General features: G+C 27.4%; 1 protein-coding gene across 4 annotated transcripts in view; it reads left to right on the top strand.

Moving 5' to 3' along the window:
- The window catches only part of LOC109601604 (POU domain, class 6, transcription factor 2), a 121,766-nt gene that overhangs the window by 18,169 nt on the left and 77,282 nt on the right, over nucleotides 1-26,315 (top strand). For all 4 annotated transcript variants that reach the window (XM_049967834.1, XM_049967832.1, XM_020017853.2 and 1 more), the window contains exon 2: nucleotides 9,673-9,800. In XM_049967834.1, the coding sequence (XP_049823791.1) occupies nucleotides 9,696-9,800 (105 nt within the window). In that variant the 5' untranslated portion in view covers nucleotides 9,673-9,695. The remainder of the gene's footprint in view (nucleotides 1-9,672; nucleotides 9,801-26,315) is intronic.

The following is a 26,315-nucleotide window of genomic DNA, read 5'->3' as shown; positions in this document are numbered from 1 at the left end:
GCATTTAATTATTTGAATTTTTTACTAATTATAATAAATTTGACTTAGATATTAATAATTAGTAACAGGTGATAATAAATTTGTCAAGTAAATATTTAAAAATACAAAAGCTTCAAAATAAACTTTATAATTTGTAAAACTTGACAGTTTTATTGTGTAACTAATTGATAGATACTGTCTATTTATTTGTAGTATAAATAAATTATAACCAAAAGGCTCAAACAAAAGCTTTATGTTTAAGTAAATAACATAAAAATAAAAAGCTTTAATACGAGAACTTAAGGCTTTAAAAAATTGTTTGTGGACATTGATTTTGAGCATTTAATAGTTTCAATTTAGTTACTAATTATAATAAATTTGACTTAGATACTAATAATTAGTAACAGTTGATAATAAATTTGTCAAGCAAATATTTAAAAACACAAAAACTTGAAAAGAAACTTTAAGATTTGTAAAACTTGACAGTTTTATTGTGTAACTAATTAATATGTGATGTGTATTAATTTGCTATATAAATAAATTATAACCAAAAATCTTAAACAAAAGCTTTATCTTTAAGTAAATGATATAAAAATAAAAGTATTTAATTTAATAATAATAGTAAAAATAATAATTCAATTTAGTAACTAATTAAAATAAACTTAAATTATAAATATTCAAAATAAAATTTATAATCAATATATAATTTACATATTTTTATATATTTTTTGGAAAATCAACACTATTATTAACAATTTAAAGTAAAAAAAATATCAGATATTAAAATATTAAATTAAGACTTTTAAAATGTTATCTTTAAGCTACACCTTAAACAAAATTATGACTCTATAAATTTGATTTATATAGATGTAGTACATAAATAACCAATTACTTAAGATAGAATTAATTAAGAACGCATGAATATTTATCATTAATAAACTACTAAAAATAAGTGGAGCAAGATTTTTCGCTCTCCACACACACACACACAGAGAGACACACACTCGAGTACATTCGGGGAGAAATGTCGGTTACGCGTCTCCCCTTACAGACGGCGGCGGCGTCGGCGACCTTGACGGCCGCGACGCCTTTCATAGCCGCCGCGATCCGTCGTCCTCTCAGGACGAAAGCGAAAGCGACGGCATGCCTGCCGTGCCGCCGGCCGTGGCGGTGCGTCATCCGTCGTCGCGGCGTGCGAAGCGTGGAAGCGAAGGGGCACGTGCATACGCTCCGTCACGTGCTCCTAGGTTAGGGACTTACTACGACGCGGAGAGCGACTCCGTCTGAAAAGCCGGCAACTTTGCCCCGCTCTCACAGCTGACTTGGCAAAAAAACGGGGTCCGGGAGGTCGGCGGCGGCGGCGGCGGCGGCGGCACACGCTTCCGGAATGCGGATGCACTTTTGCCCGCCGCCCCGGCTCGCCCTCCTTTTCGGCGTCCTTCGCCGGTTTCGATGTGGACCCGCTTCTCCGGTTTTTTTCTTTGCGGCCGCAACGTTTCGTTCCTTGAGGTTTGCGCCTCGATTGGCTCCGCTTTAACGGATTAATTTCGTAAAATATTAATCCGTCTCGATCAGATTGTAAATAATTGAATTCGAAATAATATCGATGCGTTCGGGTATTTAGCGGTAGACAGATTATTGAGAGTCAAACATTACGTAATGCACAAACAATTATTGAGAGTTCCAATCAATTAAAACAATTATCCGTATTATCGCAACAATATGTAATTTCGCCTAAACACTGTTCAACTCTGTTTTAAAAAAAAAAACAGTTACCTGAACGGCTTCATTAAATCCCTAAAATTAATGTTCAATGAAAATACCCCGATTTTTTTTTTTTGTTTAGGTGTGTAAATCATGTGTTCAAATTAGTTTTTAATTATACACTTTAAAAAAAAAAAAATTACATAACCTGGCCTATTTTAATTTGCCAAAAAAGGATTTGCTGAAAAAAAAAACACGTAATAAATTTCTATTTAAGCTTTAAAATTGTTCAAATCATTTTTTAATTCGCAAAATGCTGTTTATGCTTTTTAGTTTAGTTTTAAATTATTTACGTGATGAGCTAAAACAAGTTCGAGTAACCCGATAGAATTGCATTTAATTTTTTATCTGGCTTTTATGTTTTAAAGTATTTATTTCACAAATTAACACTAATTAGTAGCAACTATATCAAATTTATTAGTAAGTAAGTAAATGACTTTTTAAACTCAGTTCAAAAACAACTTTTAAAGCACAAAGCTCCCGTGTTGAGGCTCTTTTATTTTTTATTTATTTATTTACACAAAGTTTATGTTTAAGCTTTTTAATTATAAATTATTTATATTGCACCGTAACTATCAATTTTAAAGTTTCTTTTGAAGTTTTTATATTTTTAAATATTTACTTGACAAATTTATTATCAAATGTTACTAATTATTAGTATCTAATTGAATTTTATTATAATTAGTAACTAAATTGAAACTATTAAATGCTCAAAATCAATGTCCACAAACAATTTTTTAAAGCCTTAAGTTCTCGTGTTGGAGCTTTTTATTTTTATGTTATTTACTTAAACATAAAGCTTTGTTTAAGCTTTTTGGTTATAATTTATTTATACTACAAATAAATAGACAGTATCTATCAATTAGTTACACAATAAAACTGTCAAATTTTACAAATTATAAAGTTTATTTTGAAGCTTTTGTATTTTTAAATATTTACTTGACAAATTTATTATCACCTGTTACTAATTATTAATATCTAAGTCAAATTTATTATAATTAGTAAAAAATTCAAATAATTAAATGCTCAAAATCAGTGTCTAAAAACAATTTTTTAAAGCCTAAAGCTCTCGTGTTAAAGCTTTTTATTTTTATGTTATTTACTTAAACATAAAGCTTTTGTTTGAGCCTTTTGGTTATAATTTATTTATACTACTAATAAATTGACATCACCTATTAATTTGTTACAAAATAAAACTGTCAAGTTTTACAAATTATAAAGATTCTTTGGAAATTTTTGTAATTTTAAGTATTTGCTTGACAAATTTATTATCAACTGTTACTTATTATTAGTATCTAATTCAAATTTATTACAATTAGTAACTAAATTGAAATTTTTAAATACTCAAAATCAATATCCAAAAACAACTTTTTAAAGCATAAAATTCTCGAGTTGGAGCATTTTATTTTTATGTTATTTACTTAAACATAAAGCTTTTGTTTAAGCTTTTTTATTATAAACTATTTACGTTGCAAAAAAGATAACAGAATTAATTATTTATTCAATAAAAATGTCTAGTTTTGTAAATCATAAAGTTTCTTTTAAAGTTTTTATATTTTTAATTATTTACTTAATTAATTTATTATCAACTGTTACTAATTAGTTAGTAACTAAATTGAAATTATTAAATACTCAAAATAAATGCCCAAAAGCAAACAGTTCTTGTATTAAAGCCTTTTTGTTTTTATGTTACTTACTTAAACACAAAGCTTTTTATAATATTTACTTAAACACAAAGCTTTTGTTCAAACTTTTCAATTAAAAGTTTTTACTTTGAAAATACACATTAGTCACCTGTTACTAATTAGTAACATAATTTAATTTTAAATTAGTTAATCTTCGCTTATCAGCTTTCAATACACCCTTTTTATTTTATTTAATGAACAAGCCAAGATTACTAATTAGTCACTCGAATCTCAAAGTCAATTAAGAATATCAATTTTCTGTGCATTTGTAACTTGTTAATGTATCAAAATTGTTTAAATTATTCCATATTAGACATCGATTAATTTAATAAAGCTTTCAGAGGCAAAGCTTTTAAAACTTCCGTCGAACTTATTTATTATTTAGCATAATACGCCATTCATAAAACGGTCCTAGGAAAAACCTAGCGACAAAACAGCCGAGTTCACCCCTTCAATTGAATCAATCCGACAACCCCATTTCGTGGACCAGCTGACTTCACAAAAGTCGACCAACGGTGCGTGTGCCTTTGTTCCAGTTTTAATTTGAACCACATGATCACAAATTATTATTTTATCACTGATCATGGGATTTCTTAAGAGCCACACTTAAATTTAAACGTACGGTGGTTTCTTTGGTTTATTAAAGGTTACGTTTTGCATTAGGATTTCGAGTAGTTCAGTTCTTTGTGTGTCTAATGATTTATGTGTGCCGTACATCATTTACGCAACAACAGTAATTACAAACCGCACAATCGATTATTAATTTAACAATAACAATAATTGAATGATAATTATATAGATCTTGCGAGAGTTTCGGAGTGATTGAGTGTTTCCAATGAATTTAAATCATAAACACAAATTAACATCGCACCGCAATAAAGCGAATACCAAGTTGATTATATAAAAGACGATAATTATTGTAAATCGCTGATATTTAAGATAATGCTGAAAATAATTTTTAATTATACATGATTTATTAACTTTAACGATTCGCCATATAAAAATGCTTAATTATGCGACTGCAGATAAATTTATGTCTTAATGAAGGATGATAATTAAATATTTTATTATCCTTGAATATTCAACGGCTCATTATGACTCACAACATTCAATTGAACTTTTTTTTTCTTGTATTTAAATGCGATTGAATAATTAACGTGCGTAATCCCCGCTTATTACCAAAATAATTTATTGGCTCAGGATCCTGCAAAAAAAATATATATTAATAATTTATATTTATAATCCCACCCATTAAGATTAAACATGCTTTTCTTGAAACTAGATTTCACCAAAGATGGATGTATTGAATTTATGTTTTGTTAATTAAAAACAAATTATGAAAATTGCTCGTGCCAATTCTTCAGTTATTTACTGACGTATTAAAATGTACACTTTGTTCCGGTCAGTAACCCGTTACTGGACTGACTGGAGAGGTAAGGTAATCAGAACATATGATTACTGTCCGTTTATAAATCTGTTGCAATAACTGAAAAACGTTTCTCAGATATTGATACTATAAATATTTAGCATTTATCATAATTATATAACGACCACTGAGGTATTTCCACAATTAATCAAAGCCTAACGACTGGAAATATTTTAATTTGTCTTGAAGAAATTGCTATTTCCATAAAATTCCAAATTGTTAATACATACGCATTTTTAACTTGGAGCTTAGACACATGAAAGTACTTATTGGACGAAACTAAATGTAGTTTTGATGGGAATTTTCTCTGAGTCTTTTTAAATTATAGAGGAAAGATGACTTCATAACTATGGTAGTACTATAATGACTGTATTTATCGTATTTGCGGTACTACATGCATGAATATAGCCTTAAATTGTTCCTGAAATAACTTATGTCAAATAAATAACGCAATATTTGATCTGTTTTCTGTGAGTTTCTTAAATTAGAAAAAAGAGAAGACTGTTTTAACTACATCAAATAAAAACAGCAAATTCCCATTAAAAATACTATTTTGGAGTATATTATGTGTCTTTTTTTTGTCCAATTTATATAAATATGACTTTAGAACTTTAGAAAACCATTAATATTTTCGAATTCGATGGAATTCTTTGACAATTTGGAGGAAAACAGTAAATTCCCATCAAAAATATCTTTTTTGAAGTACATTATGTGTCTCCTTTTTGTCCAATTTACATAAATATGACTTTAGAACTTTAGAAAACCATTAATATTTTTTAATTCGATGGAATTCTTTGACAATTTAGAGGAAAACAGTAAATTCCCATCAAAAATATCTTTTTTGAAGTCCATTATGTGTTTCTTTCTTATTTAATTTACATAAATATGACTTTAGAACTTTAGAAAACCATTAATATTTTTTAATTCAATGGAATTCTTTGACAATTTAGAGGAAAACAGTAAATTCCCATAAAAAATATCTTTTTTGAAGTCCATTATGTGTCTCCTTTTTATTTATTTTACATAAATATGACTTTAGAACTTTAGAAAACCATTAATATTTTTTAATTCGATGGAATTCTTTGACAATTTAGAGGAAAACAGTAAATTCTCATCAAAAATATCTTTTTTGAAGTCCATTGTGTGTCTCCTTTTTGTCCAATTTATATAAATATGACTTTAGATCTTTAGAAAACCATTAATATTTTTTAATTCGATGGAATTCTTTGACAATTTGGAGGAAAACAGTAAATTCCCATCAAAAATATCTTTTTTGAAGTCCATTATGTGTCTCCTTTCTATTTAATTTACATAAATATAACTTTAGAACTTTAGAAAACCATTAATATTTTCGAATTCGATGGAATTCTTTGACAATTCAGAGAAAAACAGTAAATTCCCATCAAAAATATCTTTTCTTAAGTCCATTATGTGTCTCCTTTTTGTCCAATTTACATAAATATGACTTTAGAACTTTAGAAAACCATTAATATTTTTTAATTCGATGGAATTCTTTGACAATTTAGAGGAAAACAGTAAATTCCCATCAAAAATATCTTTTTTGAAGTCCATTATGTGTCTCTGTTTTGTCGAAATTACAAAAATATGACTTTAGAACTTGAAAAAACTATTAATATTTTTCAATTCGATAGAATTCTTTGACAATTTAGAGGAAAACAGTAAATTCCCATTAAAAATATATTTTTTGAAGTCCATTATGTGTCTCATTTTTGTCCAAATTACAAAAATATGACTTTAGAACTTTAAAAAACTATTAATATTTTTCAATTCGATAGAATTCTTTGACAATTTAAAGAAAAACAACAAAAACTCATTGACAGCAACAAATTTCGACATAATCACCATTATTGTGAGGCAGAATAAAAGGAAATTAATATGGTAAAATATTCTAAGCGTTGCGTTTAAATAATCCGTTGTTTTCACTCCGCCTGAAATTAATATCGACACCATCAGTCGAAGACTACAGCGAGCCCAGCACCAGTCCTCTAACGAGTTCAATTGGATCTTCGGCTCGGCCGACAGCTGAACAGAAATTAATTACAAAAGCACCAGTAATTATGGCACAGAACTCGAGCCTAATGCCCCCTCGTTGCACAAAAAAGTTCCCATTGAACCGAAGTCTTCGGCTAAATCTCGACGGCATTGTATTGGGTCACGCATGGTCCAAAAAGCGTCGGGGACCGCGATCCGACTGCACGCGCCCTTTCAGCGCCGCTGAAAAGAATAATTAAAGAATTCGTGTTTGTCGAGGGGTTGACGCGATGGGGCGGCGCCCGGGATTTTGCGGAGTCAGTCGTTCGGATACCGGTCTGGCGTTAATTTGCATGTAGATTGTTTAATGACACCACCCGATTTGTCTTCTCGGGGGTTGTTTTTACTCCTAGGACGAGTTGTTTTAGGTTTAGAGACAAGAGGACCGGTTCTTCCGTTTAATCTTGGCTGTGTCCACTTTACCGACTATTAAACATAATGAATCAGTAGCCGTATCTTGAAAGTGATCTTATCGTGCGGCCGTGCATTAAAAGGGGGCAGTCGCCGAACATTGGAACATTGTCGGATGAAACAATGCGATAATGACGGGGGTAAACGCAATTGATGGACGCTCCGCCGTGCCACCATTAAAATCGGCGATAGGAAAGTAAAAAAAAAGGGAGGCACGTTTCGCATTTTACAGCTTTGTCAATAAATCACTGGGAAAACGTGTTTTATTAATATGCATTGGTGGGTGGGGTCATGCTAATGCAATTAAGAGACGGCAACCGGCCAGGTCAGGACAGCGCTGCCACGGCTGAACCAGATTACTGCTGCGCCGCTTTTATTGCCACTTAAGACGGGATTTTTTATTTATCCCCGCTCTGCTCGGAATGTGCCAACCACCTACTAAAATGCCTTAGTATAATTAACAGATCTAGGTGAACAGTTTTTGATCTACAAGATGCAGTAACTAGCGATGACCTTTGCTCCAAACCGAATAACCAACACCTTCTTTGGCACCAGTTAATAACACATAGAAATATACTCCACCTTAGTAAACTTACTCAGAAGTACTGAATTTGTCTCATCGACATGTGTTTTTCAAACTCTCAGTATTAATTAATAATATTTATTAATATTTTTACAGTAAATTGTCTTGTTCCTTCTAGAAATATTTGTATATAATAAAATAAGGCTGAAGTTCTTAAAGAAGTATGGACAAAAGTACTGAATTACTTTCAGTTGGACATATTCTTTTCAAATTCAAGAAATTATCAGTGTTAATTAGTAATATTTAAACATAAATTATATTTTTACAGTAAATTGTCTTTTTCCTACTAAAAATATTGGTATATAATAAAATGAGACTGAAGTTCTTAAAGAAGTATGAACAAAAGTACTGAATTACTTTCAGTTGGACATATTCTTTTCAAATCCAAGAAATTATCAGTGTTAATTAGTAATATTTAAACATAAATTATATTTTTACAATAAATTGTCTTGTTCCTTCTAAAAATATTTGTATATAATCAAGTGAAACTGAAGATTTTAAACGAGCATGGACAAAAGTACTGAATTTCTCTCAGTTGGACATATTCTTTTCAAATCCAAGAAGTTTTCATTATTAATTAGTAATATTTAAACATAAATTATATTTTTACAGTAAATTGTCTTTTTCCTACTAAAAATATTGGTATATAATAAAATGAGACTGAAGTTCTTAAAGAAGTATGGACAAAAGTACTGAATTACTTTCAGTTGGACATATTCTTTTCAAATCCAAGAAATTATCAGTGTTAATTAGTAATATTTAAACATAAATTATATTTTTACAATAAATTGTCTTGTTCCTTCTAAAAATATTTGTATATAATCAAGTGAAACTGAAGATTTTAAACGAGCATGGACAAAAGTACTGAATTTCTCTCAGTTGGACATATTCTTTTCAAATCCAAGAAGTTTTCATTATTAATTAGTAATATTTAAACATAAATTATATTTTTACAGTAAATTGTCTTTTTCCTACTAAAAATATTGGTATATAATAAAATGAGACTGAAGTTCTTAAAGAAGTATGGACAAAAGTACTGAATTACTTTCAGTTGGACATATTCTTTTCAAATCCAAGAAATTATCAGTGTTAATTAGTAATATTTAAACATAAATTATATTTTTACAATAAATTGTCTTGTTCCTTCTAAAAATATTTGTATATAATCAAGTGAAACTGAAGATTTTAAACGAGCATGGACAAAAGTACTGAATTTCTCTCAGTTGGACATATTCTTTTCAAATCCAAGAAGTTTTCATTATTAATTAGTAATATTTAAACATAAATTATATTTTTACAGTAAATTGTCTTTTTCCTACTAAAAATATTGGTATATAATAAAATGAGACTGAAGTTCTTAAAGAAGTATGGACAAAAGTACTGAATTACTTTCAGTTGGACATATTCTTTTCAAATCCAAGAAATTATCAGTGTTAACTAGTAATATTTAAACGTAAATTATATTTTTACAGTAAATTGTCTTTTTCCTTCTAAAAATATTGCTATATAATAAAATGAGACTGAAGTTCTTAAACAAACATGGACAAAAGTACTGAATTTCTCTCATGGCCAAGTTCTCAATTTGTTTCATGTATACAATTCAATTATTAATTATAATATTTAAATAAAAATTACACTTTCACAGTAAATTGACTGAGGTACATTTTAAAAATATTTGTATCAGAGAACCATTTTTTTTAACAACACTGAACAAAGCCTCATCATTGAAAGCTTTAGATCACATTTTTACATAATATTTTGACTTGTTCCAGACGAGTCAGGATGCGAGGTTGACATGGCAGAAGGTAGTGTCGAAGAAGACAGTAGCGAAATGTTGGGCCCCACCATTGCCCCCGTCCTGCAGACACCAGCCCCATCGAATTGCAGCCTGAAAGACGAGGTAAGCCATCTCAAACAAACCAAGATAATCGAGACTAATTAAGTAATTAATTCAAATACAGTTAAACGCGGTGAATCATTTATATTGGAAGCAGTTAACATTTAACTTATAATGTTAATTGGATATTGATGTTTTGGACCATTTCACGATTTAACACGTAATTAGCATCACTAACTGTAAAATACTAATAAATAATATAATTCATGTGGGCTTTTGCGCAACAGTTTCCAACTGATTTTATCTTGGTAACTTTGCCTTATTAATTTGCCGAAGCAAGTATCATTTTCCCAGTTAATAATGTTAATGTTAATACGCCTTTTTTGTATTTTCTGATGCTTATTATAAGAGATATAATTATATGCATGAATGTTGAAAATAAATATAGTAATCCACATGTTAAATGCACACACACTGCAATACATTAGGTATGTTAATTATCTGTTTACGTTTAAATTCGCCAATAAAAAATAATAATTAATGTATTTGAGATGATGAAATTAGAAATCCTATTTAGTCAGATTTATTTGTAATTATTTAATTATTTTACTAATTTAGTCTTGAAAGCAGTTTTAGATCATTAAATATTTTGATTATTCAAGGGGAAAATCATAAGGGGGTTTTATATTATTAATTTTTCCTGCAATTTTAATGCTGCAAAACGTGCACTATGATTTATATTATATAACTTATTAATATCATTTTAAATGAAATGAATAATTTAGATGTAAATGTCATTTCTGTACAATAATATTCTTGAATATCCAACACAATAAACAATAATCTTATTATCATAAAGTACGTAATCACCAGGTAATTTAAAAAAAGATTTTTAACGACCATTTAAAAAGTTATAAACAATACCGGGTTATTATTACTGATTTGAATATTAAATTAGTTTGTTTAAAGTATGTAAACACTCATTAATTATGTAGTATTTAATAATAGATTTAGAAAGCAAAATATGTAATTTATCTTTTGTATTGCATGTAAAACAATTATGTTAATTTGGCACAACAATAACTTACAGCTTGGTTGGTTGGTTGGTTGGTTGGTTGGTTGGTTGGTTGGTTGTTGTTAAAAAATGTATAAATTATTAGTTCGCACATGAAATATATTATTTTTAATAAAGAAGATTTATCCAGCAAGTCGTTACCCCAAAACAATATTTTTCAATAATTCGGTCGCATATTTTTAAACGCCCACCAAAACCAATATATTTCAGACTGTTTTGATTAAAAAAATTTAATGCAATTTTGTAATCGTTTTTCGATATTTGTAGCGTCCATATAATAATATTTTTAATCGAATGCAAACGTAAATAATTTTGATTTATATTTCATAAGGCCTTTATAAATCATTACACATATCGAACATGGTGTAATTTTCATTCAATGATTAAATACTATTTAAATAATATAAAACAAACCCTCTTCATTTTATATTACATTTTTTGTGACGTTTATGATATTATTTATATTTAATCAAAAGGATTACAAGTCATGTTTTAAGCCATTATTTTAATTAAATATAAAAATGCATCGGGAGCACTTTTAATCACAGCCAAATACGAAATTAAAAAACTTTTTGATATAAATTAAAAAGCATTTATAAATATCCAAGAAATGTATATCAATTCAATTATTAATATTGTTAATATTAATTAAAATATCCACTTTATTTTCTATAACATTCTTTACAATCTACATTAATTACAATTCATATAAATGAGTTTTCTAATAGAAGTGATTTAAAGATAATAATATAGATAAATATAAGGTAAAACTTCTTAATAAAAAGTTCCTAATTAAACTTGTGTCAATGTTCTTAACATTATTAATAGACATATTCTTTTTAAATCTGAGAAGGTCACAATATTATTTTACATAATTTCCACTAAATTGTTGTATTTAAAACATATTATATCCTAATTTTTTAAAAATATTTATATATCATAAGAATGAGATAAGATTTCCTAATAAAACTTGAATCAATATTCTTAATATTATTAATAAACTTACTCTCTTCAAATCTAAGAAGTTCTCAATATTAATTGATATAATTTTTACTAAAATATTATATTTTAAGCAAATTTTATTCCTGAATATTCCCAAAATATTTGTATCAGTATTCTTAACATTATTAACAGACTTATTCTCTTCAAATTTGAGAAGGTCACAATATTAATTAATATTATTTTTACTAAAATGTTGTATTTAAAACAAATTATATCCTAATTTTTTAAAAATATTTGTATATCATAAGAATGAGACAAGATTTCCTAATAAAAGTTGTATCAATGTTCTTAATATTATTAATTGACTTATTCTCTTCAAATTTAAGAAGTTCTCAATATTAATTGATATAATTTTTACTAAAATATTATATTTTAAGCAAATTTTATCCCTGATTATTCTCAAAATATTTGTATTTCATAAGAATGAGACGAAAGTTCCCAATTAAATTTGTATCAATGTTCTTAACATTATTAATAGACTTATTCTCTTCAAATCTAAGAAGTTCACAATATTAATTAATATAATTTTTACTAAAATAATATATTTAAAGCAAATTTTATCCCTGATTATTCCCAAAATATTTGTATCTCAGAAGAATGAGACGAGAGTTCCTAATTAAACTTGTATCAATATTCTTAACATTATTAACAGACTTATTCTCTTCAAATTTGAGAAGGTCACAATATTAATTAATATAATTTTTACTAAAATGTATTTAAAACAAATTATATCCTAATTTTTTAAAAATATTTGTATATCATAAGAATGAGACAAGATTTCCTAATAAAAGTTGTATCAATTTTCTTAATATTATTAATTGACTTATTCTCTTCAAATTTAAGAAGTTCTCAATATTAATTGATATAATTTTTACTAAAATATTATATTTTAAGCAAATTTTATCCCTGATTATTCCCAAAATATTTGTATTTCATAAGAATGAGAGTTCCCATTTAAATTTGTATCAATGTTCTTAACATTATTAATAGACTTATTCTCTTCAAATCTAAGAAGTTCATAATATTAATTAATATAATTTTTACTAAAATAATATATTTAAAGCAAATTTTATCCCTGATTATTCCCAAAATATTTGTATCTCAGAAGAATGAGACGAGAGTTCCTAATTAAACTTGTATCAGTATTCTTAACATTATTAACAGACTTATTCTCTTCAAATTTGAGAAGGTCACAATATTAATTAATATAATTTTTACTAAAATGTATTTAAAACAAATTATATCCTAATTTTTTAAAAATATTTGTATATCATAAGAATGAGACAAGATTTCCTAATAAAAGTTGTATCAATGTTCTTAATATTATTAATTGACTTATTCTCTTCAAATTTAAGAAGTTCTCAATATTAATTGATATAATTTTTACTAAAATATTATATTTTAAGCAAATTTTATCCCTGATTATTCTCAAAATATTTGTATTTCATAAGAATGAGACGAAAGTTCCCAATTAAATTTGTATCAATGTTCTTAACATTATTAATAGACTTATTCTCTTCAAATCTAAGAAGTTCACAATATTAATTAATATAATTTTTACTAAAATAATATATTTAAAGCAAATTTTATCCCTGATTATTCCCAAAATATTTGTATCTCAGAAGAATGAGACGAGAGTTCCTAATTAAACTTGTATCAATATTCTTAACATTATTAACAGACTTATTCTCTTCAAATTTGAGAAGGTCACAATATTAATTAATATAATTTTTACTAAAATGTATTTAAAACAAATTATATCCTAATTTTTTAAAAATATTTGTATATCATAAGAATGAGACAAGATTTCCTAATAAAAGTTGTATCAATTTTCTTAATATTATTAATTGACTTATTCTCTTCAAATTTAAGAAGTTCTCAATATTAATTGATATAATTTTTACTAAAATATTATATTTTAAGCAAATTTTATCCCTGATTATTCCCAAAATATTTGTATTTCATAAGAATGAGACGAAAGTTCCCATTTAAATTTGTATCAATGTTCTTAACATTATTAATAGACTTATTCTCTTCAAATCTAAGAAGTTCACAATATTAATTAATATAATTTTTACTAAAATAATATATTTAAAGCAAATTTTATCCCTGATTATTCCCAAAATATTTGTATCTCAGAAGAATGAGACGAGAGTTCCTAATTAAACTTGTATCAGTATTCTTAACATTATTAACATACTTATTCTCTTCAAATTTGAGAAGGTCACAATATTAATTAATATAATTTTTACTAAAATGTTGTATTTAAAACAAATTATATCCTAATTTTTTAAAAATATTTGTATATCATAAGAATGAGACAAGATTTCCTAATAAAAGTTGTATCAATGTTCTTAATATTATTAATTGACTTATTCTCTTCAAATTTAAGAAGTTCTCAATATTAATTGATATAATTTTTACTAAAATATTATATTTTAAGCAAATTTTATCCCTGATTATTCTCAAAATATTTGTATTTCATAAGAATGAGACGAAAGTTCCCAATTAAATTTGTATCAATGTTCTTAACATTATTAATAGACTTATTCTCTTCAAATCTAAGAAGTTCACAATATTAATTAATATAATTTTTACTAAAATAATATATTTAAAGCAAATTTTATCCCTGATTATTCCCAAAATATTTGTATCTCAGAAGAATGAGACGAGAGTTCCTAATTAAACTTGTATCAATATTCTTAACATTATTAACAGACTTATTCTCTTCAAATTTGAGAAGGTCACAATATTAATTAATATAATTTTTACTAAAATGTATTTAAAACAAATTATATCCTAATTTTTTAAAAATATTTGTATATCATAAGAATGAGACAAGATTTCCTAATAAAAGTTGTATCAATTTTCTTAATATTATTAATTGACTTATTCTCTTCAAATTTAAGAAGTTCTCAATATTAATTGATATAATTTTTACTAAAATATTATATTTTAAGCAAATTTTATCCCTGATTATTCCCAAAATATTTGTATTTCATAAGAATGAGACGAAAGTTCCCATTTAAATTTGTATCAATGTTCTTAACATTATTAATAGACTTATTCTCTTCAAATCTAAGAAGTTCACAATATTAATTAATATAATTTTTACTAAAATAATATATTTAAAGCAAATTTTATCCCTGATTATTCCCAAAATATTTGTATCTCAGAAGAATGAGACGAGAGTTCCTAATTAAACTTGTATCAGTATTCTTAACATTATTAACATACTTATTCTCTTCAAATTTGAGAAGGTCACAATATTAATTAATATAATTTTTACTAAAATGTTGTATTTAAAACAAATTATATCCTAATTTTTTAAAAATATTTGTATATCATAAGAATGAGACAAGATTTCCTAATAAAAGTTGTATCAATGTTCTTAATATTATTAATTGACTTATTCTCTTCAAATTTAAGAAGTTCTCAATATTAATTGATATAATTTTTACTAAAATATTATATTTTAAGCAAATTTTATCCCTGATTATTCTCAAAATATTTGTATTTCATAAGAATGAGACGAAAGTTCCCATTTAAATTTGTATCAATGTTCTTAACATTATTAATAGACTTATTCTCTTCAAATCTAAGAAGTTCATAATATTAATTAATATAATTTTTACTAAAATAATATATTTAAAGCAAATTTTATCCCTGATTATTCCCAAAATATTTGTTTCTCATAAGAATGAGACGAAGAGTTCCTAATTAACTTTGTATCAATGTTCTTAACATTATTAATAGACTTATTCTCTTTAAATCTACGAAGTTCACAATATTAATTAATATAATTTTTACCAAAATATTATATTTTAAGCAATTTTTATCCCTGATTAATCCCAAAATATTTGTTTCTCATTAGAATGAGACGAAGAGTTCCTAATTAAACTTGTATCAATGTTCTTAACATCATTAATAGTCTTATTCTGTTCAAATTTAAGAAGTTCACAATATTAATTAATATAATTTTTACTAAAATATTATATTTTAAGCAAATTTTATCCCTGATTATTCCCAAAATATTTGTATCTCATAAGATTGAGACGAGAGTTCCTAATTAAACATGTATCAATGTTCTTAACATTATTAATAGACTTGTTCATTTCATATTCATAATATTAATTAACATAATTCTTACTGAAATGACGGTAAATTATCTCCTCAATTTCCTGAAAATATTGGTATGACGTAAAAATGAGAAGAAAGTAGTCAGTCACACTCGACTCAACATTTTTAACATCTTACCCTATTTGTTCCCTTTATTTTAATGTAAATCAACGTTCAATCGGAGTAAACAAGAACTTAGTCATAAATTAATAATTAAAAACCCGTTATGAATACGCAATCGAAAGAGTCGAGTGTGTTCCCGACCCGATTAACGCCGTAGAGGAAATTAAGACGGCGACACAATCACGGGGGTGCCGAGGTGTTGGCACGTTCGTCGCCGCGTCCCCGACACACCGCCAAGGCACCAATCAAATTGTTAATAACTGCAATATCTCCGAACGGGGCGGGCTCCTACCCCCGATCGGCTTTTTTCGTCCGCACGGAAATTGAAAATAAATGACTGGAAGTATTTTAATGAAACATGATTTTTTTTTTTCACAAAAAACGCCACTCGCCCGTATTTTTATATTTTCCCCCCAGTAATCACAAATGAAGTTAATCTAAATTGAACAAAATTAATTCCATTGTATATTTGATTTTTTTTATCTCGCTCCATTTGATGTCGTCCTTTTGTGACTGGCTTTTGTTACGTACCGAATATACTTCATTCAAAAACCCATGATATTTACTAAATGCAACGTGTTTTTAATTATCTAGTTAAATGTGCAGTTTTTCCTGTTACTTTACTCTTTTATCGGCCCCAATCGATACTTTTTCGTCCCAAATTCGTTTAATTTTAACGTTTTTAAATTTCAAACGGACAAATATTTTAATTCACTAATTTAGTTTCACCCCTGAAATCCTGTTTCAACTCTATTTTTATGTATCAGTAATTCTATATTCGTATCAGAGGGAAACTCTTTTTATTTTTTATTTTTTTTTTTGTGTTGTATTATGTTTTAAACCCATTCAAATAAATGACTACATTTTTTTTTTAAATTGCTCCGGCTAAAAAAAAATATTCAATTTATTTTTTCCATGTTATTTAAATAAAAAATCAAAGTAAAATTTAATATAAATATTATAGGCGCCCCCGGGGATGGGAAAAAAAATGGACGCACCGTAAAAAACGGGCTTATTGACTGTAAAATCTAATTTGTATGTAAAATTTTATTAAAACACTATTTCCCGTGTTTAAAAAAATATATATGTATATATAAATATTCAGGCGAAGACTGCTAAACTAATTTTGATGCAACGAATAATATATAAATGCACGTTTTAATTTTATTAAAAAAAAATGGACGCAAAGGTGGCGGTGGTTTGAGGGTTGGGGTTTTCCTGCTGGCGGGACCGTAATGATCATTGTAGTCGCGGAACAGTCGAACGGCCGCTACAACAAGCATCAAAGGTGCTTTACGGCCGTCACTTGACCATAAATTCACCGGAGCGCCTGCAAAAGGGGACGGAGACACCCCCCGGAACTTGCCCCGTTCACCTTCCATCAATTCGAATTGTTAAAAACGTAAAACCGTAACCCGTGCGTCGATTTAACATAATTGTTTACGTTTTGGTAATAAAATAGTGCCGAAATAACAGAAAAAAAGCATTTTTTTATTTTGGGGAATTCATCAATGGAAAATTAAACAGGTATATCGCTTTCGCTTCAGGCATTTAAACACGGTACAAATGTTTATTAACACGCTATTTGTCTAGTTGCTGTTGCAGTGTGGCTTTTTGGATTATTAAATTTTTTTAAAATTGCACACATCACAATGGGCGTTAAACGTTTTTGTTTTTTATCTCGCCGATAAATTCGCTCAATTGCTTCCAATTTACGGTGGGCTGTGAACGTTTCTTACGGTAATCACTAAATAAACATTTTTTTTAAATAGAACCACAGAAAATAAAAATTAAAAACGAAATATTTATAGAGTGAATTTTTTATTTTTGTATATTAGGAAAAATAAATTTTTTATCAACAAACTCAATAGAACAGAAGTGTGTAATTTTTAAAGCTTTAAACTTACTATATAAAAGCTTTCTTCTAAAAACTTTTATTGAATATTTGCTCCCACATTCTTATTCGAAGAAGGGAGAAGAAGAATATATTCTGATTACTCAGATCAAACTTCTTTAATTTACAAAGATAAAGTCTTAAACAAATGTCAATTTATAGAAGAAACATTATTTGATTCATACTTGTTTTGAGAATTAAAATATTGTAATTACTCAGTACAACTTTCCAAATTCCTTTTCGAAGAAGAGAGAAGAAGAAAATATTGTAATTACTCAGTTCAAACTTCTTTAATTCATTTCCAAAGAAAAAGTCTTACTCAAATGTCAATTTATAGAAGAAATATTATTAGTTCATACTTATTTTGAGAATTAAATTATTGTAATGACTCAGTACAAGCTTCCAAATTCCTTTTCGAAGTAGAAAGAAGAAGAAAATTCTGTAATTACTCAGTTTAAACTTCTTTAATTCATTTCCAAAGAAAAGTCTTACTCAAATGTCAATTTATAGAAGAAATATTATTTAGTTCATACTTGTTTTGAGAATTAAATTATTATAATTACTCAGTACAAGCTTCCAAATTCCTTTTCGAAGAAGAGAGAAGAAGAAAATATTGTAATTACTCAGTTCAAACTTCTTAATTCATTTTCAAAGAAAAAGTCTTACACAAATGTCAATTTATAGAAGAAACATTATTTAGTTCATACTTGTTTTGAGAATTAAATTATTATAATTACTCAGTACAAGCTTCCAAATTCCTTTTCGAAGAAGAGAGAAGAAGAAAATATTGTAATTACTCAGTTCAAACTTCTTAATTCACTTCCAAAGAAAAAGTCTTACTCAAATGTCAATTTACAGAAGAAACATTATTTAGTTCATACTTGTTTTGAGAATTAAATTATTGTAATTACTCAGTATAAGCTTCCAAATTCCTTTTAGAAGAAAGGAGAAGAAGAAAATATTGTAATTACTCAGTTCAAACTTCTTAATTCATTTCCAAAGAAAGTCTTTCACAAATGTCAATTTATAGAAGAAACATTATTTAGTTCATGCTTGTTTTGAGAAATCAAATTATTGTAATTACTCAGTACGAGCTTCCAAATTCCTTTTCGAAGTAGAAAGAAGAAGAAAATTATGTAATTACTCAGTTTAAACTTCTTTAATTCATTTCCAAAGAAAAAGTCTTACTCAAATGTCAACTTATAGAAGAAATATTATTAATTCATACTTATTTTGAGAATTAAATTATTGTAATGACTCAGTACAAGCTTCCAAATTCCTTTTCGAAGTAGAAAGAAGAAGAAAATTCTGTAATTACTCAGTTTAAACTTCTTTAATTCATTTCCAAAGAAAAAGTCTTACTCAAATGTCAATTTATAGAAGAAATATTATTAGTTCACACTTGTTTTGAGAATTAAATTATTGTAATTACTCAGTACGAGCTTCCAAATTCCTTTTCGAAGTAGAAAGAAGAAGAAAATTCTGTAATTACTCAGTTTAAACTTCTTTAATTCATTTCCAAAGAAAAAGTCTTACTCAAATGTCAACTTATAGAAGAAATATTATTAGTTCATACTTATTTTGAGAATTAAATTATTGTAATGACTCAGTACAAGCTTCCAAATTCCTTTTCGAAGTAGAAAGAAGAAGAAAATTCTGTAATTACTCAGTTTAAACTTCTTTAATTCATTTCCAAAGAAAATGTCTTACTCAAATGTCAATTTATAGAAGAAATATTATTAGTTCACACTTGTTTTGAGAATTAAATTATTGTAATTACTCAGTACAAGCTTCCAAATTCCTTTTCGAAGAAGAGAGAAGAAGAAAATATTGTAATTACTCAGTTCAAACTTCTTAATTCACTTCCAAAGAAAAAGTCTTACTCAAATGTCAATTTACAGAAGAAACATTATTTAGTTCATACTTGTTTTGAGAATTAAATTATTGTAATTACTCAGTACAAACTTCCAAATTCCTTTTCGAAGAAGAGAGAAGAAGAAAATATTGTAATTACTCAGTTCAAACTTCTTAATTCATTTCCAAAGAAAAAGACTTACACAAATGTCAATTTATAGAAGAAACATTATTTAGTTCATACTTGTTTTGAGAATTAAATTATTGCAATTACTCAGTATAAGCTTCCAAATTCCTTTTCGAAGAAGAGAGAAGAAGAAAATATTGTAATTACTCAGTTCAAACTTCTTAATTCACTTCCAAAGAAAAAGTCTTACTCAAATGTCAATTTACAGAAGAACATTATTTAGTTCACACTTGTTTTGAGAAATCAAATTATTGTAATTACTCAATACGAGCTTCCAAATTCCTTTTCGTAGTAGAAAGAAGAAGAAAATTCTGTAATTACTCAGTTTAAACTTCTTTAATTCATTTCCAAAGAAAAAGTCTTACTCAAATATCAACTTATAGAAGAAATATTATTAGTTCATACTTATTTTGAGAATTAAATTATTGTAATGACTCAGTACAAGCTTCCAAATTCCTTTTCGAAGTAGAAAGAAGAAGAAAATTCTGTAATTACTCAGTTTAAACTTCTTTAATTCATTTCCAAAGAAAAGGTCTTACTCAAATGTCAACTTATAGAAGAAATATTATTAGTTCATACTTATTTTGAGAATTAAATTATTGTAATTACTGAGTACGAGCTTCCAAATTCCTTTTCGAAGTAGAAAGAAGAAGAAAATTCTGTAATTACTCAGTTTAAACTTCTTTAATTCATTTCCAAAGAAAAGGTCTTACTCAAATGTCAACTTATAGAAGAAATATTATTAGTTCATACTTATTTTGAGAATTAAATTATTGTAATGATTCAGTACAAGCTTCCAAATTCCTTTTCGAAAAAGAGAGAAGAAGAAAATACCGTAATTACTCAGTTCAAATTTCTTAATTAATTTTCAAAGACAAATGTCCAATATATATTGAAGAAATATTGTTTAATTCATACTTGTTTCGAAAACTAAGTTACTTTAATTAATTTCCAAAGAAGTGGTCTTAATTAAATGTCATTTTATAGAAGAAACATTAGTACAAGCTTCCAAATTCCCTTTTTGAGTAAGAGCCAAAAGAAGATTACCTACTTATAAAAGAAATTATTTATATAATGTTCTAGTTTTAACCTAAGAAATGTAAAAATTGTGAGAACTAGCATCTTCTAATAATTTATTTTGGCTCAATTTTAGAAAGTTGAAGACTCCAGTCAGGTCTATCTCCCCTTCCACAGCAAATAAATCCGACTCTAATGTTCGTCTCTCATCATTAACATATCCAGCCGGCTTAGACCGTATTCAATTAAAAGTTGCAAAGACGACCACGTGCCCCCCTTGCCATCCCTCGCACATTCGAACGTGGCGGTGCGGATCGGATGGTGGGTAGTGTGGAATATCTATTTATTAGGTCGTGTTTCCCTGGCCGCACATTACCCGGTAGATTTAATATTAGAGCAAAGCCTCGGCTAGATTGCAACATTGTAGATTAGTCTGTGTTTATTCGGAGTTGGGCGATAAGTTCGAGTCGGCCGTCGGAACGGGACGGGACCGAGGTGGGGCGGCGGCGATGGTCCACGCCATCCCTTTCGCCGTCTCGCTCCCTCCTTTCGGCCAACGGAATTAGTGATAGTGAGAATTGCACCGTTCTGATTACCGTTTATTATGCTCCGCTGTTTATATTTTATTGCGGCCCAAGTGCATCCGTTTTTTTTTTTTTTTTTAATTCAACTGTATTTTTACTCGGATTCCCGATTTATCGACTTGATATTTTTTCTAGGAACGACTGAAAATCCCCGACAATTTGTAAAACTAGCTAAGCCATGAAATTGTTAATTAATTAATGTTAATTGTTAATTAAAAACAGTATAAAATTACGTTTTCTAATATAATTCAACATTTATTATTTATCCAATTGTTTCTCTTCAAGGATCACTCGATTTTTTTATCGAGATTCGAGGAATCTATGAAACATTTCTTTTTTATGGAGACACGAGAATTATCGACTAATCTTTCAAAATTCTATAAAATATTTCTTTTTTTATGGAGACACGAGAATTATCGACTAACTTGTTTTCTGGAAATTCGAGAATTTTTTGATTAAAAGTTCCTATAAATTCTCGGAGAATTTCTGAAACTTTCAGAAATCTATGAAACATTTATTTTTTTATGGAGACACGAGAATTATCGACTAATCTGTTTTCTGGAAATTCGAGAATTTTTGGCTAAAAGTTTCTATAAATTCCCGGAGAATATCTGAATATTTCAAAAATCCATAAAATATTTCTTTTTTTATGGAGATACGAGAATTATAGATTAACTTGTTTTCTGGAAATTCGAGAATTTTTGATTAAAAGTTCATATAAATTCTCGTAGAATTTCAGAAACTTTAAAAAATCTATGAAATATTTGATTTTTTATGGAGACACGAAATTATCGACTAACTTGTTTTCTGGAAATTCGAGAATTTTTAATTAAAAGTTCCTACAAATTCTCGGAGAATTTCTGAAACATTCAAAAATCTATGAAACATTTCTTTTTTTATGGAGACACGAAATTATCGACTAACTTGTTTTCTGGAAATTCGAGAATTTTTTGATTAAAAGTTCCTATAAATTCTCGGAGAATTTCTGAAACTTTCAGAAATCTATGAAACATTTATTTTTTTATGGAGACACGAGAATTATCGACTAATCTGTTTTCTGGAAATTCGAGAATTTTTGGCTAAAAGTTTCTATAAATTCCCGGAGAATATCTGAATCTTTCAAAAATCCATAAAATATTTCTTTTTTTATGGAGATACGAGAATTATAGATTAACTTGTTTTCTGGAAATTCGAGAATTTTTGATTAAAAGTTCATATAAATTCTCGTAGAATTTCAGAAACTTTAAAAAATCTATGAAATATTTGATTTTTTATAGAGACACGAAATTATCGACTAACTTGTTTTCTGGAAATTCGAGAATTTTTAATTAAAAGTTCCTACAAATTCTCGGAGAATTTCTGAAACATTCAAAATCTATGAAACATTTCTTTTTTTATGGAGACACGAAATTATCGACTAACTTGTTTTCTGGAAATTCGAGAATTTTTTGATTAAAAGTTCCTATAAATTCTCAGAGAATATCTGAATCTTTCAAAAATCTATAAAATATTTCTTTTTTTATGGAGACACGAAATTATCGACTAACTTGTTTTCTGGAAATTCGAGAATTTTTAATTAAAAGTTCCTACAAATTCTCGGAGAATATCTGAAACTTTAAAAAATCTATAAAACATTAAATATTTCTTTTCTAGGGTACTTATTTTATGTATTTATCATTATTTTTATCGAGACACGAGAATTATCGACTAAAACTAATCGGCAATACTCGAGAAATTCTTAAATCCTTTATTAAGAAAATATTAAATTCTTGTTCCTAATATAAAATTTATAATTTCTCTTCTTAGATTTGTGACTTGAAGATATATTTGTTTTCTGGAAATTCGAGAATTCTCTGTTAAAAGTTCCTGCTAGATCTCGACGAATTTCTAAAACTTGAAAACATTAAATTCTTGTCCTAGAAATGAGATAAAATTATTATTGTTAATCTGGAGTTTTTCTAATTTTCAGTAGTAACAAAAGCATCTTTCAATCAACTATTTTAATTATTAAAATTAAAGTTTTCCCTGTAAATTGAGCACCTCAGACGACCGTGCGTCAGATTGCTTAAAGTGGCCGGAGCAGCCACTCAACACTTTTAATTACGGCCAACTTAAAAAGGGTCTTAATTTCCACACCCCAATAACTCCGAACTCACCCCTTTTATTTTCGTTTCGTACAGAATTTTTTTTCTCCACCGTCCGATCGCCTCATTCATCAGTTATGACTCATCCCGGGGATAATTAATATGCCGCATTAAAGAGTGCCATTATTAATGTATTTTAATTTTCCCATCGATGACGACGGGAAAAGGGTGGCGATTTAAAAAAAAAAAAAACGAATCCGTAATTCCGCCGCCCGCGCTAATGTAATACTGTATTATGCAGATTAGGGAGTTTTTTCATTAAAATTTCGCTAATCGCGAAAAAATTATGGAAGTCTGAATTGCGGGAACGCACACAATGCGGCCCGAAATTGAAATCAATATTTGTATGAAGACCATGTATAATTAAAATCGAATATCCACCCCTCGGTGTGCCGTGCCGGTTTTTATTTTTTCCCATCCCCGGCGTCGAGTTGTTGGGTACGCACATGTCAAAAAATCGTTCTTAACCGACTTTCCCGGCTGCGGGATTTAATTTGTCGGCCGTAAAACCTTCAGCCGGGGCAAATTCGAATTTACTATTGTGGCTTTCTTAACTACCGGCCTTATTTATATAAATCCATCGATTCGTAGAAGGGAACGGCTTCGGTAAAAGCATAAATTACAGACAATTGATTTCATTGGAAAGTTTAGATAAACAACAATTGATATATTAAGTCCACTATAGTTAATAGTATAAAATTATTCGTATAATCTATTATGCAAAGCCGTAATTGCAGCATTGTTGTTGTCGACATCTGGTCTAATAATAATTTGCGTCCACTTTAGAGTGGATTTTATTTTAGAAACATTAATATTATAATCTACTTAATGGCTGTTACCAATAAGTGAACTTTAATCATTTCTGCAGTTTAAAACATGGTGTTTAAAAAATCTACTTTATAATTAACTTATAAAGGAAAAGTTCATAGCAACTAATAAACATCAAGGTAATACGTTCTTTATCCATAATTCTGATGTTTAACTAAACTCATAGAAAGTTTTCGACAAATAAGTCTGGTTTGAATATTTCTCGAGTATTTTCAGAAATTCTTAGTCGAGAATTCTCGTATCTTGACAAGAAAAGAAGCAAGAGCAAATTTATGATTGTTTTTTTTTTTAATTCATTCTTGAGAATTTCTAGAAACGATTAATTGATAATTCTGGAAATCTAGAAAGTCCTCAAAATTTCCTGGGAAGTTTTAGTAGAAATAAATTCATAAAACAAGAACACTAGAGAAAAATTTTGTTTCTTTTTCAAGTTTTAGAAATTCTCAAGATTTTCCAGAAATCCTAGAAACAATTAAACATTCAAATAATTTCTTCCTTTAATTAATATTTAAATAATTCTTCTTTATTGTAAATATTAAAAGTGAAACTATAAGCTCCTTTGAACTTAGAGAAGCTCCAAACTAGAATAAATAATTTTATTTAATTTCGTTTTTTAATTAATATTTAAGGAATTAAACCAAATTAAAGTAAAATCTTGACAGAAGAGAACTTCTTTATTGTAAATATTTAAAAATGAAGTGAAACTTTAAGCTCCTTTAAAGTTCTGTTATTGCTGAAAATTAATGAAGCTCAAAATTAAAAGAAATAATTTTATTTAATTTCGTTTTTTAATTAATATTTAAGGAATTAAACCAGATAAAAGTAAAATCTTGACAGAAGGGAACTTCTTTATTGTAAATATTTAAGGATGAAGTGAAACTATAAGCTCCTGTAAAGTCCTGTTATTGCTTAAAATTAGTGAAGCTCAAAATTAGAAGAAATAATTTTATTTAATTTCGTTTTTTAATTAATATTTAAGGAATCAAACCAGATAAAAATAAAATCTTGACAGAAGGGAACTTCTTTATTGTAAATATTTAAGGATGAAGTGAAACTATAAGCTCCTGTAAAGTCCTGTTATTGCTTAAAATTAGTGAAGCTCAAGATTAGAAGAAATAATTTTATTTAATTTCGTTTTTTAATTAATATTTAAGGAATTAAACCAGATAAAAGTAAAATCTTGACAGAAGGGAACTTCTTTATCGTAAATATTTAAGGATGAAGTGAAACTATAAGCTCCTGTAATGTCCTGTTATTGCTTAAAATTAGTGAAGCTCAAAATTAGAAGAAATAATTTTATTTAATTTCGTTTTTTAATTAATATTTAAGGAATTAAACCAGATAAAAGTAAAATCTTGACAGAAGGGAACTTCTTTATTGTAAATATTTAAGGATGAAGTGAAACTATAAGCTCCTGTAATGTCCTGTTATTGCTTAAAATTAGTGAAGCTCAAAATTAGAAGAAATAATTTTATTTAATTTCGTTTTTTAATTAATATTTAAGGAATTAAACCAGATAAAAGTAAAATCTTGACAGAAGGGAACTTCTTTATTGTAAATATTTAAGGATGAAGTGAAACTATAAGCTCCTGTAAAGTCCTGTTATTGCTTAAAATTAGTGAAGCTCAAAATTAGAAGAAATAATTTTATTTAATTTCGGTTTTTAATTAATATTTAAGGAATTAAACCAGATAAAAGTAAAATCTAGACAGAAGGGAACTTCTTTATTGTAAATATTTAAAAATGAAGTG

This window comes from Aethina tumida, chromosome 5 (assembly GCF_024364675.1).
Source record: "Aethina tumida isolate Nest 87 chromosome 5, icAetTumi1.1, whole genome shotgun sequence".
NCBI classification, from domain to species: Eukaryota; Metazoa; Arthropoda; class Insecta; order Coleoptera; family Nitidulidae; genus Aethina; species Aethina tumida.
This window is presented reverse-complemented; position numbering and strand designations above follow the sequence as displayed.